The sequence below is a fragment of the Monodelphis domestica genome, chromosome 5 (assembly GCF_027887165.1).
Source record: "Monodelphis domestica isolate mMonDom1 chromosome 5, mMonDom1.pri, whole genome shotgun sequence".
NCBI classification, from domain to species: Eukaryota; Metazoa; Chordata; class Mammalia; order Didelphimorphia; family Didelphidae; genus Monodelphis; species Monodelphis domestica.
In genome coordinates, this window is record NC_077231.1 from 107,377,639 (window position 1) to 107,393,080 (window position 15,442).

Consider the following 15,442-nt stretch of genomic DNA (forward strand, 5'->3'; position numbering starts at 1 on the left):
CATATTATTCATTTTTGTAATAGAGCCATCTTTTAAAAACAAAACCCCAAGTAAACAAGTGACAAATCACATATTTTCCTCTGGATTTCTACACCTATACTTCTTACTCTAGGTGTGGATAGCGTTCTTTCTCATAAGTCTTTCAGAATTGTCCTGGATCATTGCATTGCTTTTAGTAGCAACATCAATCACATTTGATCGTCCCACAATGTTTCAGTTACTGTGTATGATGTTCTCCTACAAATCTCTTTTTCTATTCTTTGCATATGTAAATGGTCATCTTCTAGGGGATTTATCAAATTCAGCTTAGGGTGTATATGCATTACCCATGTAAGTTATGTGATTTTATTTCATCAGTTCCTGTGGATTCAATTATCATCTCTATACATATGACTCTAAGATTTGTTTATCCATTCTTAACCTCTCTCCTGACTTTACTTCTCCAGTTGTCTGTGAAACATCTCAAACCAGAAGTCCCATAGACATTTTTTTACCCTTCCTTTCTGTCTTAGAACCAATGCTGAATATTGGTTCTAAGGCAGAAGAGCAGTAAGGGCTAGGCAATGGGGGTTAAGTGACTTGCCCAGGGTCACACAGCTGGGAAGTGTTTGGGGCCAGAATTAAACCCAGGACCTCCCAACTCCCAGCCTGACTCTTTATCCATTGAGCCAACTAACTGCCCCTTCCCATAAACATCTTAAATTCGACACGCCCCAAATGTCTTTCCCACAAAATCCTTCCCTCTTCTGAACTTCCCTGTTACTGTCATGAGAATTCTGTCACCTTGACTTAAAATCTAGGAGTCTTTCAATCCTGCCCCCCTCTCTTTCACCACACATATGTAATATATGATCAGGTCCTATGGGTTCTACCATCTCTACATTCCTCATACATCCCTTCTCAAACACAGCTATCGCCTTGGTGCAGACTCTCATCACTTGATGCCTGGACTTTTACAAAAGTAAACTCTGGTCTCCTCACCTCCAGTCTCCCCACATCCCCTTCCAGTCATCCTCCACTTAGCTGGCAAAGTGATTTTCCTAATCTGACAGAATGCCACTTCACTACTCTATTCAGTGTGCTCCACTGGTTCTCTATACCCTCCAGGCAGCTATTTTGGGTAGACAAAATCAGAAATGGCATCTGGGACCACTACTACAGAGGCAAGAAGTATGAATGAAAGTTTGTTGTAAAGTGTTGTATTTAACAAGGTTTTTCTATGTTTCCTGCAATGAGTTCTGGATCTTCTGGGGCTAGTAGCTTTGTCTCTTTCAGGCTTAGTAGTCTTCTGAGTCTGTCCAAGGGGGAAGCAGGGCTTTGTCCTGGGGTGGTAGAGGAACTCTTCTAGGTCTCAGAACAACCAAGAACCCTCCACAAGATCACTTCTCTTTAATTCATTCTTTGGGGCAAGTCTTTGAAAGGTACCTTTGCCTAAAACCAATGTTTTAATGTGCTTCTGGTTTTTGTTTGTGTGTGTGTGTGGTTTTTTCCCCTCTTTCAGATGAATGCCCACATCCACCTCAAATCGACTTTGCCTCTTTTGCAACACAAATATATATGAAGGGCACATTCCTAGAATGTTCCTGTAAACCTGGCTACGATAGGAGGGAAGGCACTCCCCTCTTCATTGTTTGTGAAGCCAAGGACCAACATCTTTCCTGGAGTGAAAAGTGTCAGTGTAAGGTTAAAAGTAAGTGTTTCCTTTTATAATTCATAAAGGAAGGAAAACTGTGGTTTGTACATGGGAATTTCATGATTCCATAAAGATTCTCCAGGTACTCCACAGACTTCTCCCATTCTCTTCTCAACTTTCTGCTAATAAAATGATATTAAGGTTTTTGCTCCTAGAAATAATGAATAAATTGTTAATATGTGTCATTGGGGGCTTTCCAAAGACAAAACTATTCTTCCTACTTTTTTTTGGTCTACAAATTTGGAAACTCCCTCCTCCAATGCAGATTAATAAATCCTCAGTGATTAGAAATACTTCCTAGGACACTGATGGACTACATGATATGCTCATGGTTATACAGATAGTATGTGTTACCAGATGCAGAACCTGAACTCAGATTTTTCTGATTTGAAAGTCATAAGATTAGAAATCAGGGGTCATCTTTTACAGATGAGGCTCAAAGAAGCTGTGACATAAAAGGTCACATAGAAAGGCTTCTGCCACTCAAATGAATCAAATATCACAACTGATTCTGATTTCTCCCTCCTCAGTCTCCAGTGCTGTTTTCCTCGGCATTCTCTAGCTTGAAGTTCATGGTGGTTGCTGCCATCATTTTTGGTCACTACTAGCATATAGGAAGACCAGACTTGGAATTAGTAAGACAGGGCTTCAAGTCCTACTTCTGACACATACTAGCTATGTGATCATTTTGCAAATTAGTTGCTGATCTGTATGGATATCCATCCTGTCAAGTAATTTCTTTATATATAATGGTACCAGCCAGAAACCCAGAAGGAATTCAGTAGGCATCCAAAAATAGCTGATATTTTCAACAGTAGGAAACTTCTTTGGGAAACCAGAAATTGAGAACTTGGTTCCTTTCCCTACTTGTCCTGGACGAGTTTCATCCCTTGATACCTGCAATCATCAACATCCAAATGAGAGGAATTATAAATAACTGCTTGAGTTGTTACTATTGTCACAAGACTAAAAAGAATTATTGAAGCATTCAGCTTGTTGAATACGTATTTTCACAAATTTGAATGAATTTTTTAATAGTTTTCAAGTTACGGGTTTGTTTGCTTTTTGTTCACATGTACACAGCTCCTGGGAGCCATGAAGAACAGAATGTTACAAGTGCTCCTTCTAACCCTGGAAAACAGACAAGTACAGAGAACAGACTGTCAACCTATAACCTCACAAGTAAGAAATTGAGATGGTAATAACAGAATTTTCTGATTGAGTCCCCCCCCCCCCCCCGCAGTAGAGATCTTCCTTCTCCTAAGTACACAGCATACTTTCCTTGAAGACAAAAGGCTTAGAACAGGGGTCCCCAAAGTACAGCCCACGAACCACATGTGGCCCCCCTGAGGCCATGTATCCAGCCCCCACCACACTACCAGAAGGGGCACCTCTCTCATTGGTGGTCAGTGAGAGGAGCACTATATGTGGCAGCACACAAAGCATGGTGTCACTGGCATGCAGTACTACTTCTGGTGACATAATCCTTTCTGTGGTGCCTTAGCCAAGGATTATGTGGCTGCACAATGGAAGATGTCAGCATGGTGAGTGGCAATCTGGGGGAGGAGATTCCCCACTGTTGCTAGGTTAGGGTTAGGTTTTTATAGTCTGGCCCTCCAATGGTCTGAGGGACAGTGAACTGGCCCCCTGTGTAAAAAGTTTGGGGACCCCTGGCTTAGAATATCACATTATCTGTTCACCTCCTCTGAAGATATTATATGTGAAAAAAAACTGATTTAGTGACTTTTTCAGGAAATGTCTACCACTGTCTCAGACAAATTTATAACTGCGAAGGATCAAACTATGAGCAAGAAAGAGTTTGGTTTAATAAAAGTAGTATTTTCTTACATGGTGGAATCCCCAGTTCTGAAGGCACTTAAAAACTGGAAAGGAAATTATCTTTCTTGTACACCTTAATTATTGACCTGGTTGGAGGCAGAATGCAGACCTGAATTAAAAATAACACAATTTCATAGAATTTGGGGGCTAATTCTTATTTGCAACAATCTTGTGAAATAAATAGTTGCTAGTATTTCATAGATGAGCAAATTGAAATTCACAGAAGCTGCTGGTTGTCCCAACGCACAAAGCTATGATTCTATAAGAAACTCAGGCATATTCAATGCTTCTCTCTACATTAACAACCCTTGTTACTCATTCCCCACAGCTCTCTGACTCTTAGTATTTCCTGTAATGTCTCTGTCTGCCTTCCTACCTGTCCTCACCATATCTGCCTTACCATGAGTCAAAGAAACAAAATATATAGAATAATTGAAAGTGACTAATTATTTTTTTGGTCTATGATTTCATTGAAAAGGGGAATTTCCAGTAAAGAAACTCCTCCTATCAACTTATAGGCCTGAAAAATTGCTTGATATACTGAGAATTTAGAAGTTCTAGTATGCCACACAGACAGAATGTTTTAGAGGATGAATTTGAACCCAGGACTTTCTGGATATCTGTCTATCACACTACCCCAATACAATGATTATTGAGGGGCTTTTGTCCTCTTTCTCTAGACTTAAAGGTTCCTTTTAATATCTATTTTGAAATCTCCTTTCCTAAGAATGCTTATTCATATCTTTCTATATATTAAATCCTTTAATCTCCTAGTATTCTGTATTAAAATTTCTGAATAAATAATTTATTTACAAAGCAAATAATCCTAATACCAACAAATACAAAAGTAACTATTTACAGTTTTAGCTATGAGAAAGATCACAATCAAATTATTCACCTAAAATCTTTCCTGTAACTCCAGATACTTTCTCTTTACTTCTGAAACCATGGTGACACATTTATTTTACTTGGGTTAACTAATAAATCACACCTCTAGTTAAATGGAATAATCAATGAAAAGAGCTTTGGACTAATAATACTTATACAGTATTTTGCGAGTTTTCTCTCTTCTTTCATTAAAAGAAAGAAAAGGGCTTTCATTGGTGGAAAAAAATCCCTTGTTCCTCTTTCTCTCTTATCCAACTTATCTCCAGCCATAACAGGAAAATAATTTCTTCAGCTTCTCTCAAGTCATAACTCTTAAATATCACTTTATAAACTCATTCCTTATAAAATTCTCCTTAAATATTTCCTCAAAAAAATAACAGTAGAGAGAGTTTTTTTCCAAGAAAGAAATTTCTTCTCACTGTCTTTCTCCCCATCTTCTCCGTAGTTTCCCCCAAAACACTTCCTCATATATCCTCCTAAGCCTAAGTCAAAACTCACATGCATCCTGACTCTAAAAGGATTGGCACATCATAGAATGAGAACAACCTTGGGCTTAAAACGACAGTAATCGTTATTACATCCTCTTTAGAAAAGCTTTTGAAACAAGGGCTCCATAAAGATATAGGTAAGTACATAGGTAGAGATCTAGGCATGATTTATTTGAATAGGCATAATATGGTTCATTTGATCCTCAAAGAGTTGATCTAATAGGAATTATTAGTCTTGCTTGACAAACAGCGAATTAATTCTTATTCCTTTCCTTTTCCCACTTTGCAAACCTTAAAGTGCTACATAAATTGTTGTTAGTTAAAGGCTCTTTCCACCAATAATTCCACTTATTTACAGTAGGATCTCATAATAAGTGACCAATACATTTGAAGACCCTTTTTGTAAATTGAAAAAGTGTACATAATAGCAAACCCCATTACTTAATAACAACTCCTTATGCAAATGTACCTACTCACTTTTTTACTTTTCTTAGGCTTATCAGAGCTACTAGCATTACTTTTCTTGTACTTTGGGGTCATTATTAATAATTAAATAGCATTAATTAAACAAAAAGAAGCATTGCTCTGAAGTAGACAGAACTTCTTACAAGAGAGACCTCCAGGGAAATATTGATGAGGATGCTAATGGTTGTTGCAAAACAATGTAATATGACTCACACTAAGACTTCTCAGAGTGAGTTATCAAGCTAGATTGGGTGAATTTCTGAGAGGCTTTATGCCCAGGCAGATTTAATAATCAATTAAATTTTTTATTTTATGTACTTTTCTACCTTCATTTTTTTCTATTGCCAATTGCACTTTCCTGAATTTGTGTGTGCTAAGTTCAAGTAAAATTATTCCTATTGTACATTTCTAATTTATTTATTGTATCAAAATTTTTTAAGTTAAAAAAATCTAGCTTAGTTGTTAAAATGTGATTTCTCCTAGATATCAAGTGGTAACACATATATAACAGTGGAATTGCTTGTCAGCTCCAGAAGGAAAGGAAGAGGGGAGGGAGAGAACATGAATCGTATAACCCTGGGGAAAAAAATTTTTTTAATAAATTAAAAAATAAAGCTTTAAAAATGTGATTTCTTCATCCCTTCAATTCATTTGAGCCATTTATTAAATTCCTACTATATATGTGTGTGCGTATATATATGCATATATATATATATATAGTTAAATTTTATTTGGTTGGACTCTGAATATTTATATAGGTGGTGGCTGGGGATTTAATTTCTAAATCCCAAAATGAATTACTAAAATAAATGGAATTTATGGTAGTTTATTTACAATAGAGAGAAGATATCAAGGAAGAGAGAAAAGGGGAGAAAGAGAGAGAGAGAGAGAGAGAGAGAGAGAGAGAGAGAGAGAGAGAGAGAGAGAGAGAGAGAGAGAGCGAGCTCTGGCTTTCACTGATACCAGTTAGAAATTCTAAGCCCCAGCCAGGGGAAAAGAGTCTCAAGATAATGGACCTTTCCTGGAGGCTTCACACCTCCAGAAAGGTGGGGTCACTAAGTCAGCCTTTCACTAACCAACGGTGACTGTCTAAAAGGAAAGCAGTCTGAGGTCTCCTGCAAGAGTTCCTCCAGGGGTCCAGTTCCTCCAGTCCAACTCTGAATCAGAGATCTCAATCAAATCCTTAGAATCCCTTCCATGGTCCTCTTTTTAAAAATCTTTTTCTCTTGTGTCACCTCCCCTAAATTTCACATCTACCAATCACAGCAGATGCTCTGCTCTAGGACTGCCCAGAAGGCAATTAGTCTATTCTAATTTGTTACCCATTATCACACACGTGGGTCACAGACCTCCCACCTCATGATTAAGTAGGAGATTTACACCCTTGGTCATCAGATCTAACATGAGCAGATCTTCCCACTCACCTTCAAGTACTATGCTTACATTTCTGGGGATTCAATTAACAAATAGACAGAGGATTACAATTCAATCTTCACAATCAAGGAAGAGCTAAGTGCCTTCATTGTTACAATCAGGGAGAGCTAAATCCAATCTTCACAATCCCCCCCTGATGACCATTGGGAGACTAGTCTCCCCATTGATCATTTAACAGAATCATCTTGTAGTCAAAAACTTCTAACTATAGATGTATACAATATTTCACTTTCTAAGAGGAAATTATAATAGTTAGAGAGAAATAGAAAAGAGAAGAAGCAAAACCAAGGTTTTGTGAGGCGCATTGACAAAAAGCCAAATTAGGGGGCAGTCCCCTTTGGCATAAAAGTGTACATTTATGATAAATGTTCAATCCCCTTTTGTTCAATCGATTGCACCCAAAAATTCATTCTGGATCTTCTTGATGCAGTGTAGGTTTATGCAAGCATTTTTCTTTGAAGAGTTCATTCTTCTGGATTCAAGGATTTAGCAAACTTCTTTTCCTGAAATTCTTCTCAAACAAAATTTAAATCTTGGATTTTTTTTCCTCTCTCCTTAAATTAGATAGAACATAGCTGTTTTAATCTTAGCAACAGAGCCCTAAGGTCCTAACTGGGAGAGCTGTTTCTAAATCTCCCTTGCTTAGGGAACAAACAATCCAATTAGCCGATCCTCACTGGCAATACTGACTGGAGTGTTTTTAAGTAGCTGTGAGAAAAACATGGAGAAAGGATCCCTGTTAGAGATAATGTTTGTATTAAGTTTTAGCCTTGACTGGCTCTGACCTTTCACCCAGAAGAAGTTAATTAGATTGAAACTTTTAAAAGGACCACACCCAAACACCTAAAAAAATGTGGTTACAGCCAGCACACAACTTAATTAACAACTGGCTTTTCAGTAAAATGACCAAAATTGGACAAACATTTATAATCCCAGAGAATGTATGGAAATGGCTATACTCTGCACTGCTCCTGGTTGAGATTTTAATTGTTGGAGCTGTAATATTGTATCTATTATTATAACACTGTAGTGGGTGCTAAGCTGCAAAGATAAGAAGTCTAACTCTCAAGTATATATCTAATAATGGGGAATATTGGCCAAGAGCACATACAACATGCAAACATTTTTTTTTCAAAAACTTAACATGTGATAGAAGCATCATAGTTTCACACTGGGATAAAAATCTCAAAAATTTATTTAGTTCTTTTTCTTGTATTAACATGTGCTGAATATTATATATAAATAATAGTTGAAAAGTTCCTAAACTAGAACTAAGAAAAATAAATGTTCTTCCAATAAGGAAGAAATAATAAATAACTGCCTTTGCGAACTCAGGAATGAGTAAGAACCAAGACCCCATCTCTGTATCCATCTTCTAGGTAGAAAGTCATTTATAGCTTTTCTCAACATTATCTTCAATTTTGGCTCAGAAATTCTTTTTTCTTTTTTTAAGGTCATTGCAAGGAGCCTGTGCCCTGGAAACATGCTAATGAAAAAAAGAGTTATCAGTTTGTGGTGGGACAGACACTTCAATACCAATGTCTTGAAACAGTTAAATATGGGGGTACTGCTGAGAGTACCTGCATGTTAATCCATGGGAAACCAGCATGGACTAAACCCCATCTAAAATGCACCAATGACAGTGAGTATGGTCCTTTTCTAGTCACTTTTGGGATCCCTATCCTCTCCCCAACTCCTCCATACATACATCTGAAGCCCAATACATGATTTCTCTTATAGCCAATAGCATGACTTTACATGTTACTAACAATATTGTATACAGAAATAGTATACAAATAAATAAACCAACATGTAAAGTGTTAAGCCAATATCCAACAATTTTGAGGTTCAGTTTAAATACTAAATAGTTTTGATTATTCAGATGACTTCTTAGGTCCTATCATCATTACTCTCTCTGTCTCCATCTTTGTGCATCTCTCTGCTTCTGTCTCTTGGTCTCTCTCTGTTTCTGTCTCTCTGTCTCTTTATCTGTCTCTCTCTATCTCTGTCTGTCTGGATTGTCTGTCTGTGTGTCTCATCTTCAGAGATTCATCCTCTGATCTATACAAATAAACTTAAGTCTCTTCCATCCCTAAAAAAATGCTTACTTATTCCTACTAACTGTTATTCTTTATCTCTCTTCTCCTTCTAAGTTAAACTTTTTGGGAAATCAGTACACTAGGTGCCTCTACTTACTCTCCTCTTACTCTTCTAAATCTCTATGACTTCACATCATTCAAGTGAAAATTCTCTCACTGATGCTAAGAATGATGTTTTAACTGCCAAATCTATTTCCTCAGTCCTCAATTCTTCCTCTCTGAAATATTTGGCATTATAAATCACCTTTTCCTGTATATTTCTTTCTAGGTTCTTGTAAAACTGTTTTCTGTTGCTTTTCTCCCTACCTTTTTTACTGTTCTGATAGAGTTTGTTTTATTGGATTTGTATCTACTTAACAGCTACTAACTATAGATGCCCTCCAAGAGTCCATATTTGGCCTACTTCCTTTCCTCCTTATCTTTTCCTTTAGTGCCTTTAATAGCCTCAAAAATTAAATGATGAATTCTAAGCACATGTCTCCCATGTCTACAGCCAGCCCTTACTTAGTCTTTCTCCTAAGCTCCAGCTCCTTACTCCCACTAATCTCACACAGAAAATTTTGTTGCCAAATTTATCTTGACAGCATCACTTGAATACATCCCCTTTTCTTTATTAACACATGATTCAGGTCTTCTTCACTTCTCTCCTGGAATATTGCCATTCTTTCTACCTCAAGATCTACTCCAAACCATTCTCCACACAAGTGTCAAAATGACTTTCCTAAAGTTCAGGTCTCACCATTGTCTTTTCCTCAATGGTTACCACTTCTAGCACAACAGGTACCACCTGTCCACAGAGAGAACATATTGATGGTAATACTAGGAAACAGATAGCAAAAAATGATTTGCTTAAGTAAAATGCTTTGAGCAGATACATTGTGATATATCAATAAACTCTGAAGAGTGACATAATAGATTACACAGCTTGAAGGCATAGCCAACCCTTCCACTTAAGAGAAACCCCAACAAGGCTGGGGATTTAGCAAGTGTTAGTACCCTCTGCTTTACTCTGATTTCATTTATGTTTCTGTTTCTCTTCTCTACCCCCACAAGATTTTAAGAGAATGAAAAGTTAAATTACTCCTTATGAAAAAGTGAAGGGCCCTTCCCCTTGGAGATGAAGTGTAGCAATTGTTGGGAGATTGAGAGGAGGGAATTATACCTACTATCTATCTTCTTGCCTCTCTTTCCCAGTCCATTGACTTTCTAGACCATTAGTTAACATACTGACCCATGCTATTGTGATAATTGCTAAAATTAGAATAACAGATTTTTCTCCATCTATTATAGTTCCTAGAAAACATGCTCAGCTATTCTTTTCCACAGCTTCCACGGAGATACTGCAACCTTCATTTACTACAGAACATAAGATAGCAGGTGGGTCAAATTTTTCTTTGTATAATACTTGTCTCTTAAGATCATTTATTAAACATGTTAAAAATACCCATCCATGTACCACGTAATGTTTGTCAAAATTAGGGACAGATCCAGATTCTAGCACAACTCTTATGGAGAAATAACTTTTAATAATATATTTTATAGCCAGTTCTCCAACCATAGTCAACCAATGGCTAGAGAGCTAACTCGAAACAGCAGAATGCCCTTTAAGTCCAGGGGACAAAGGTAAATATAAGTGAAGGCAAGAATGATGATAAGGTAAGAATATGACTAGAGAATCAGAGAAATAGCATTCTACAACTTTTAACCTTTATTTTCTGGTCAGGAAAATCTGGCCCATAAAATTTTGTGAAGAGTGAAACAATCCTGGGACCATGGGAATAATTAATGAAAGGGATGATACTAAATTTGGTGAACCAAAAAAAGTGAATCATTCATAAGAATATTGGATGATTCCTATTAGATCAAGAGTTACCTAAAAATTAACTTCTCTATGCCTAATGAGGGGACAGGTATTCTTCCAGTCAGCCAGTTGGCATCCTGAGGATCATCCTCAACTCTTCCTTCTCAGTCACTCTCCCTGTCATCCAATCAGTTGTGGAATCTTATTGATCTCACTTACATCACTTACTCTTCCATCTATTTCCTTCTTTTTGTTCACATCGGTGCTATAATAGCCCAAGTCCACGTTATCTCATCAGAACTACTGCAAGAGTTTCCCAACTGGTCTCCCTGAACACATTTTCTCTCAATTATCCTCTTTCCCACCACTTTCAAATGTATATTCTTAAATCCCAAGTCTGATCTAAACCCTACATCACTCCTGTAAGTTTCTGTGGTTCCCTATTATCTCTAGAGTACAAACTCCACTGTTTGACCTTTAAAGTCCTTCATGACATGGTTTCAACATATCCTTCCTAACTAATTACATGTTATTCCTTCTCACATACTCTACACTCCAGGCAAATTGACCTACTTGATCTTCCTTATGCTTGACATTCTATCTCCTGCTTTGTGCCTTTTCAAAGTCTATTTCCCTGTGCCAGGAATGTTCTATCTCATCTCTACCTTTTGGTTTCTTCAAGACTCAGCTCAAGTGCCACCCCCATCAAGAGGTGTTTCTTGATTCTTCTAATTGATAGTCCTTCTCCACATCACTTTTCATATATTTTGTATGTGTTTTTTTAGAGGGGATTTTAGCATTTCTATCTTCAGTGTTCAGCACAATGCCAAGCTCATAGTAAATGTTTAATATCTATTTGTTCATTGGAAACAATATCGAGCATATAATTTTGCCAATACATTAATGAAACAACATGAGTGAAGTAGAAAGAAATCATTCTGGGGTATGCATTGTTGTAGGGTGCTTTTTATAATGGCAGTAACCTACTGAATTTAAATAAATTTATAATATTTAAATGAATTTCTAAAACATAAAAATAAATATGTTAGTAAATCTTATTCCATTCTACCCAATACTTAGGGTACTAGGTAATAGGACTAACAAAATAATAAACATTAAAAAATGTTCGATTAAGTATAACAGTTGCACATCAAAGATTATCATCATTGGGCATCCACACATGTACCCAGGGGCAGCAAATAGTTGGGTATTCATCTTGCATCTGTGTCTCTTTCCCCATTCTCTTCAAATTTTCCATTCCCCACTAGCATATACCTTGAGGCCCACGATCAATCAAGATATTGTTCATCAGCCCTTAAATCTGTGTGAAGGTAAAGACTGGGATCATCCTGGGAATTAGTTTGATACTAATAGATATAAAAAGTAAAGCTAAGATTTTTGAGCTGGCCTTGGCTGGGTTCTATACTGGCTTCCCTCTTTAGTCTAAAAGCTACTCATCATCTCCCTTCCTATACTGACATGACTCCCTCCCTTCTTTGATAGCTGGACTTGGAAGAGGGGTGACATGAATGGGCTTTTCCATGGACTAGCTCAACTGTCACAAGTCTGGAAGCCACTGGCATAAATAATGTCCAGCATTGGAGGAGGAAAATAAGTTCAATGTTAAAAGGTCCAAGTTTAGTGTACTCTCTATCTTGGTGTGCTGGACTTCTGAACCTTTCTGAATTCTTTTCTCTCAGTCTTCTCAAGCACAGCATAATAGGGATGATATCACTGCATTTCCCATGGGAAAAAAGCTGTTTTCCTTCTTCCCAGCCCAGCCCTAATAGCTTCAGGTCAAATATCCAAGAAGGCCAGTAGAGAGAGCCTATATTTTTTACTCTACTCAAAGTTGGATGAAGGAGTAACAGTCAATCAAAAGTATTTCCTTCTTTGGAGAATCCTTGCTTAGCTACTTAGTTGAAAAGAATATTTGCCTAGTCCACCATGCTCATGCTAACTGCTATTTACAATAAGCTAATAGACTCCAATTTATATTGTATCTCCTTGGCAGTTGCTGCTTGTGTCTTCCTGATTAACCTTATAATCTTTCTGGTCTGGATCATCTGGAGGAAAAGATGGTAAGTCAAGTACTGTCACAGATCTTTTACAGAAATGGAAAAAGACTTAATAGAAGAGGTAATGGACCTGGGTAATATCCTTGTCAGCTACCCACATAACTTCAATCAATCAATTGTGAACCATTTGTCAATCCTCTACTATGTACCAAGATACTAACACAAAAACGAGGCAGGAATTTATACTTTTCAGGGAATATATGTTTTCCCAGATGTATAAATAGAAGTTTTGTGCACAATAAGTAATAACAATAAGGGAAGAGGAGTAGTACTAAAGTTTGAGAGAATCAGGAAAAGTCTCAATACATTAGAGATGGCCTTGAAGAGAGATGGAAATTCCAAGTAACAAATATAAAGATGAAAGGTCATTCCAAACCTTTGCAAACCACTGTGACAAGAGATAGAATGTCACATAAAGAGAGCAGCCAGAAGGCCAATTTGGCTGAAGTATAGAGTGTGTGAGAAGGATCAATGCAGAAGTGTCCTACAAAGAGAATTTAGTGCAGAAAGGAATAGAAGGGTTCAGATGAAGACCAAAGGCACTACTCAGTGAGAACCCTTAACAAAATTCCATTGCTATTCATAATTGGAAGAAGAAATTAGAAGCCAATGTGCAATGGTCTTGGTTAGTGGCCTCCATTGCCCTTTGTCCAAGGGTAGCACACAATGGAGTGATTTTGGACATGCAAATATTCAATGGTATTCCATTAGAAGGCACAGAGCCCCTCAAGGATCAAAATTACATAGAGTTTTAGACAAAAAGCCAATATAAGATTCTGTGGGACACAATATGGGAGACTTACTTATCAAAAGGCAGTAGGATAGGAAGTAACTAGATGGATTAGTGGATAGAGAAGCAGGCATAGAGAAAGGAAGTGCTGAATTTAATCTGCCTTCAGACACTAACTGGTTGTGTGACCCTTAGGCAAGTCACTTAACCATTTGCCTAGCCGTTACCATTCTTCTGCCTTGGAACCAATACTTAGAATCAATTCTAAGACAGAAGGTAAAGGTTAGGGGGGAAGAGTGGGTAGTAGGATAATCTGGGCCAATGTAATGAGGGTATTTTCTGAATTGTCTAATAAAAAAATAGGAAATAAAGGCCAAGGACCCAATAAACTTTAACTTGCCACCCAAGCAAGAGGCTATGGGTAAGAGGATGGAAAAGCCCAGATTGGGGGCATTATTAGCCTGAGCACGCATGTATCCTGGTGGGCTCAAGGGTTATAATAGTCTAACTGACTTTTCCCAGCTCTAGTCCCAGTGCCTTTCCACCAAATCAAAAGCTCCCCAGTCCAAGACAATGAAGGTGGCCACTGGAAAAAAAAATAGATGCTGCTGCTATTGTTTGAATCAAACACAAGGAATTTAGTCATTGGTTCTGTATCTATGTGCCTGGAAGAAAAAAATTGTAAAAAGAACCCTTGTGAAAAGTAAAAGCTAGGTATGGTCTGTCTTCCTCCACTAAGTAATAGCCAGGATAAAAGATGAAGTAAAAAAGTCATAAAGATGAGCAGTAACAGTGAGAATATTATCAGAGTGTCTCCATTGATCCCCATTCAGTATTCTTTGTGAAAGTGAAGTAAGGAAATGTGCAGGTCAGGGTCTAGAGTTTTCTTCCCAACCACATTCTTATTTTTTTAATTAATTTATTTAGTCAATTTAGAACATTATGCCTTGGTGACAATAATCACATTATTTCCCTTCCTCCCCTCCACCCACCCTTCCCACAGATGATGTGCAATTTCTTTGGGTATTACTTGTGTCCTTGATCAGAACCTATTTGCATGTTGTTGGTGTTTGCATTAGGATGTTCATTTAGAGTCTACCTCCCCAACCATATCCCCTCAACCGAAGAATTCAAGCAGTTGTTTTTCTTCTGTGTTTCTACTCCCACAGTTTTTCCTCTGAATGTGGTTTTTCTCATAGATTCCACCAAGTTGTTCAGGATCACTGCATTGCCACTAATGGAGAAGTCCATTACATTCGATTGTACCACAGTGTATCAGTCTCTGTGTACAATGTTCTCCTGGTTCTGCTACTCTCATTCTGCATCAATTCCTGGAGGTTGTTTCAGTTCCCATGGAATTCCTCCACTTTATTATTCCTTTGAGCACAATATTCCACCACCAACAATCACATATTCCATCACCATCATATACCAAAATTTGTTCAGCCACTCCTCAATTGAAGGGCATCCCCTCATTTTCCAATATTTTACCACCACAAAGAGCCCAACTATGAATATTTTTGTACATGTCTTTTTTCTTATTATCTCTTTGGGATACAAACTCAGCAGTGCTATAGCTGGATCAAAGGGCAGACAGTCTTTTATCACCCTTTGGGCATAGTTCCAAATTGCCCTCCAGAATGGTTGGATCAGTTCAAAACTCCACCAGCAATGAATTAATGTCCCTACTTTGCCACATCCCCTCCAGCATTCATTACTTTCCTTTGCTGTCATGTTAGCCAATCTGCTAGGTGTGAGGTGATACCTCAGGGTTGTTTTGATTTGCATCTCTCTGATTATAAGAAATGTAGAACACTTTTTTCATGTGTTTATTAATAGTTTTGATTTCTTTAACTGAAAATTGCCTGTTCGTGTCCTTTGCCCATTTATCAATTGGAGAATGGCTTGTTTTTTTGTACAATTGGTT

The 15,442-nt window shown here is 37.5% G+C and overlaps 1 protein-coding gene across 1 annotated transcript in view; it reads left to right on the top strand.

Annotated features, from left to right (window-relative positions):
* The first annotated feature begins 2,766 nt into the window (after nt 1-2,766).
* Nucleotides 2,767-15,442, top strand: part of IL2RA (interleukin 2 receptor subunit alpha) — a 39,649-nt gene continuing 26,973 nt past the window's right edge. The window contains exons 1-3 of the mRNA XM_056800644.1: nt 2,767-2,875; nt 8,261-8,449; nt 12,692-12,788. Of these exons, the coding sequence (XP_056656622.1) occupies nt 2,767-2,875; nt 8,261-8,449; nt 12,692-12,788 (395 nt within the window). The remainder of the gene's footprint in view (nt 2,876-8,260; nt 8,450-12,691; nt 12,789-15,442) is intronic.